General features: G+C 55.6%; 1 protein-coding gene across 1 annotated transcript in view; it reads left to right on the top strand.

Moving 5' to 3' along the window:
• Positions 1–3,780, top strand: part of atp8b1 (ATPase phospholipid transporting 8B1) — a 49,647-nt gene extending 45,867 nt beyond the window's left edge. The window contains exons 28-30 of the mRNA XM_072454662.1: positions 1,263–1,401; positions 1,559–1,689; positions 2,636–3,780. Of these exons, the coding sequence (XP_072310763.1) occupies positions 1,263–1,401; positions 1,559–1,689; positions 2,636–2,866 (501 nt within the window). The 3' untranslated portion in view covers positions 2,867–3,780. The remainder of the gene's footprint in view (positions 1–1,262; positions 1,402–1,558; positions 1,690–2,635) is intronic.
• Positions 3,781–5,107: the final 1,327 nt, after the last annotated feature.

The raw sequence follows: 5,107 nt of genomic DNA, 5'->3' as shown, positions 1-5,107 counted from the left end.
AGGCGAGGCCCTTAAAGCTGATGCTACTTTCATCAGAGCAATAACAAATATCCAATTGAACATTAAAACCTGACACGCCCTTGAAAATGTGTCCACAATGATGCAGACGAGTCAGATCTATGTTTCAGTGTCGCAGGTGAATCTGGACTTTATGGTCTAAAGCTGCTGATGTTGATTTGATGTGTTAAAGTTCAAGTCTGAGTCCATTATTACCTCCAGATGTATCACTTGATTTGAGACTCTGGAGGTGACGCTAACTCTGACCGCTAACTCTGACCGCTAACACTGACCGCTAACACTGACCGCTAACACTGACCGCTAACACTGACCGCTAACACTGACCGCTAACTCTGACCACTAACTCTTTCTCTTTGTTTCTGTGACAAAGACCATGATTTGAGTCTTGTCTGAGTTCAGCTGGAGAAAGTTGCTTTGCCTCCACACACTGACTCTGGCACCAGCAGCAGGAGGCCCCCCTGAGGCCCCTCTGAGGCTCCCCTGAGGCTCCTCTGAGGCCCCTCTGAGGCTCCTCTGAGGCTCCCCTGAGGCTCCTCTGAGGCCCCTCTGAGGCTCCTCTGAGGCCCCTCTGAGGCTCCTCTGAGGCCCCTCTGAGGCTCCTCTGAGGCCCCTCTGAGGCTCCTCTGAGGCCCCTCTGAGGCCCCTCTGAAGCCCCTCTGAGGCTCCTCAGAGGCCCCTCTGAAGCCCCTCTGAGGCTCCCCCTCTGGCACCAGCCGGAAGCCCCTCTGAAGCTCCTCTGAGGCTCCTCTGAGGCTCCTCTGAGGCTCCTCTGAGGCCCCTCTGAGGCCCCTCTGAGGCCCCTCTGAGGCTCCTCTGAGGCTCCTCTGAGGCCCCTCTGAGGCTCCTCTGAGGCACCTCTGAGGCTCCTCAGTGGCTCCTCTGAAGCCCCTCTGAGGCCCCTCTGAGGCTCCTCTGAGGCCTCTCTGAGGCCCCTCTGAGGCTCCTCTGAGGCCTCTCTGAGGCCCCTCTGAGGCTCCTCTGAGGCCTCTCTGAGGCTCCTCTGAGGCCTCTCTGAGGCTCCTCTGAGGCTCCTCTGAGGCTCCTCTGAGGCTCCTCTGAGGCCCCTCTGAGGCTCCTTTGAGTCTGTTTGTCGTCTTCACAGCGTAGTTTCCAGACGAGATTAAACCAGGACCAGATTCTAAAGTTCACATCATTATTTTTCTCCTGAGCATTGCACAAGGGCCACGCCCTCCCACAGAAATGACCTCTTGACCTCATGGTTCTGTTGTACCTGCTCTTCTCAGATTTCCCTGGACACTTCCTACTGGACATTTGTCAACTGCTTCGCCGTGTTGGGCAGCATCGCCATCTACTTTGGCATCATGTTCGACATCCACAGCGCCGGCATCCACGTCATCTTCCCCGCCTACTTCACCTTCACCGGTCAGTCCCAACGTCTGACTGCTCAGTCCCAACGTCTGACCGCTCAGTCCCAACATCTGACTGCTCAGTCCCAACGTCTGACTGCTCAGTCCCAACAATCATGCACTGCAGTAACTTATGAACTTATGGAGTGTACTTTATGGTGTGATGTGTCCAGGAGCGGCGTCCAATGCTCTGCGCCAGCCGTACCTGTGGCTGACCATCGTGCTGACCGTGGGCATGAGCCTGCTGCCGGTCATCTGCATCCAGTTCCTCTATAAGACCATCTGGCCCTCAGTCGGGGACAAGGTGAGCTCCGAACCATGTGCTTTGTGTTTGTCAGTACATTTCCCATCATGACGAGTCCCACGAGTACCACGAGTACCACGTGTCCCACGAGTACCACGAGTACCACGTGTCCCACGAGTACCACGTGTCCCACGAGTACCACGTGTCCCACGACTACCACGTGTCCCACGAGTACCACGTGTCCCACGAGTACCACGTGTCCCACGAGTACCACGTGTCCCACGAGTACCACGTGTCCCACGACTACCACGAGTACCACGAGTACCACGTGTCCCACGAGTACCACGAGTACCATGTGTACCACGTGTCCCACGAGTACCACGTGTCCCACGAGTACCACGTGTCCCACGAGTACCACGTGTCCCACGACTACCACGTGTCCCACGAGTACCACGTGTCCCACTAGTACCACGAGTCCCACGTGTCCCACGAGTACCACGTGTCCCACGAGTACCACGTGTCCCACGAGTACCACGTGTCCCACGAGTACCACGTGTCCCACGACTACCACGTGTCCCACGACTACCACGTGTCCCACGAGTCCCACGTGTCCCACGAGTACCACGTGTCCCACGAGTACCACGAGTCCCACGTGTCCCACGAGTACCACGCTGCTGTTGTGTCCCACGCTGCTGTTGTGTCCCACGCTGCTGTTGTGTCCCACGCTGCTGTTGTGTCCCACGCTGCTGTTGTGTCCCACGTGTCCCACGCTGCTGTTGTGTCCCACGTGTCCCACGCTGCTGTTGTGTCCCTCGTGTCCCACGCTGCTGTTGTGTCCCTCGTGTCCCACGCTGCTGTTGTGTCCCACGCTGCTGTTGTGTCCCACGCTGCTGTTGTGTCCCTTGTGTCCCTCGTGTCCCACGCTGCTGTTGTGTCCCTCGTGTCCCACGCTGCTGTTGTGTCCCACGCTGCTGTTGTGTCCCACGCTGCTGTTGTGTGGTCACAGGTCCAGAGGAACAGGAAGAAGTACGAGCAGGAGCTGGAGCGTGAGGAGCGAGCGAAGGCCCCGCCCTTCCAGAGGGGGCGTCGCTCTCGCCGGTCGGCTTATGCCTTCTCTCACTCCCGCGGCTACGCTGACCTCATCTCCTCTGGACGCAGCATCAGGAGGAAACCCACTGGACGAGGCGCCACCCTTCAGCAGAGCATCCGGGAGGTGCCCCACGCAGAGAACATCTGAGCCTCGGGGGCCTCCGGGGGCCTCGGGGGGCCAGAGCCTCCCTGACCCTCCTACACACAGTGACCTTTACATCCTGACCCTCTTACACACAGTGACCTTTACACCCTGACCCTCTTACACACAGTGACCTTTACACCCTGACCCTTCTACACACAGTGACCTTTACATCCTGACCCTCCTACACACAGTGACCTTTACATCCTGACCCTCTTACACAGTGACCTTTACACCCTGACCCTCCTACACACAGTGACCTTTACACCCTGACCCTCCTACACACAGTGACCTTTACACCCTGACCCTCCTACACACAGTGACCTTTACACCCTGACCCTCCTACACACAGTGACCTTTACACCCTGACCCTCCTACACACAGTGACCTTTACACCCTGACCCTCCTACACACAGTGACCTTTACATCCTGACCCTCTTACACAGTGACCTTTACACCCTGACCCTCCTACACACAGTGACCTTTACACCCTGACCCTCCTACACACAGTGACCTTTACACCCTGACCCTCCTACACACAGTGACCTTTACACCCTGACCCTCCTACACACAGTGACCTTTACACCCTGACCCTCCTACACACAGTGACCTTTACATCCTGACCCTCTTACACAGTGACCTTTACACCCTGACCCTCCTACACACAGTGACCTTTACACCCTGACCCTCCTACACACAGTGACCTTTACACCCTGACCCTCCTACACACAGTGACCTTTAGGACGTGAGGCCTCAGAAGCTGAATCTCTTGTGCCTTTCATAGTTCATCATGATGGTGAAAAGCTGTTTTGTGTGTAATGATTGTTTCTGATGTATAGAATAATGTATAGACAGTGTTTTAACGTGTATTTAATCCTATGAAACCATGTCTTCCAGCTCTGCTGTGACTCAGGGGCTTTTAAAGATGTTCTATATAAACCGACTGTTACTAAGTGACTTCTGCTTTTATGAATGGAAATATATTTTATTATCTGCTTGTCAATAAAAACATATCTAACTAATGAAGCCTGCGTGAGTTCATCTGGAAGACCCGACTCCATCTGTCGACCTCCATGACCTCCACCTCTCTCCAGCTCGACCAATGCACTCAAGCGGGTGTCGCCTGTCCGTCTGTTAGAGCCAGATCCCTCCTTCAGCAGGAGCTCCTCCAGGTTTCTAAATTTTCCCAAGGAGGTTTTTGTAGTTTTTCCTGGCCGAGGAGGGTGTAAGGACAGGAGGAGGGTGTAAGGACAGAAGGGGAGGGTGTAAGGACGGAAGGGGAGGGTGTAAGGACGGAAGGGGAGAGTGTAAGGACGGAAGGGGAGAGTGTAAGGACGGAAGGGGAGAGTGTAAGGACGGAAGGGGAGGGTGTAAGGACGGAAGGGGAGGGTGTAAGGACGGAAGGGGAGGGTGTAAGGACGGAAGGGGAGGGTGTAAGGACGGAAGGGGAGGGTGTAAGGACGGAAGGGGAGGGTGTAAGGACGGAAGGGGAGGGTGTAAGGACGGAAGGGGAGGGTGTAAGGACGGAAGGGGAGGGTGTAAGGACGGAAGGGGAGGGTGTAAGGACGGAAGGGGAGGGTGTAAGGACGGAAGGGGAGGGTGTAAGGACGGAAGGGGAGGGTGTAAGGACGGAAGGGGAGGGTGTAAGGACGGAAGGGGAGGGTGTAAGGACAGGGGACAAACGTATTGAGGCGCGCTGCAATAACGCGGCAGTAGTAGAAGTCAATAATAAAGGTCCATGCGCTGAATCACCTGGTCTGCCGTAAACGGTAACTTCATTCTCAGCCCGCCACGTCCCCGGGCGTTCCAATTCAGTGCAGACGCCCTTTCTCGTTTTAAGTTCCATGCTTTCCGCCGCCTCTGCCCACCGTGGACCCCTCGCCCACGCCCGTGCCCCCCCCTCGAAGAGTTGACTCTGGAGTAGCCAGTTACCAACTTCAATCTCTCCTGGATAATGACTACATCTCCTCGGGCGTGGCCCAGTGCACCATCAAGGCGTACACGCATCCGCTCATCACGTCACCCCACGCCTCGTAGAACTCCACGTAGTAGTTGCCTTTTTAACCTCTCGCTTCTAACATCGCCGGTTCAAACTACCCTACATCTGGACGTTACTGGCCGGTATTCATTTCAATTCTAAAAAGCACAATCCTTCCGCCCAAAGCCTGTTTTCCAACCCGACCATCAAATTACTTCTCAAAGGTTTCGCTAAACATTCTCCCGCTTCATCCGATAAGCGCCGCCCGA

This window comes from Eucyclogobius newberryi, unplaced genomic scaffold (assembly GCF_026437365.1).
Source record: "Eucyclogobius newberryi isolate DKJ021-1_F unplaced genomic scaffold, fEucNew1.0.hap1 SCAF_2, whole genome shotgun sequence".
NCBI classification, from domain to species: Eukaryota; Metazoa; Chordata; class Actinopteri; order Gobiiformes; family Gobiidae; genus Eucyclogobius; species Eucyclogobius newberryi.
Note: the sequence above shows the minus strand (reverse complement) of the source record. Positions and strands in the feature narration are given on the sequence as shown.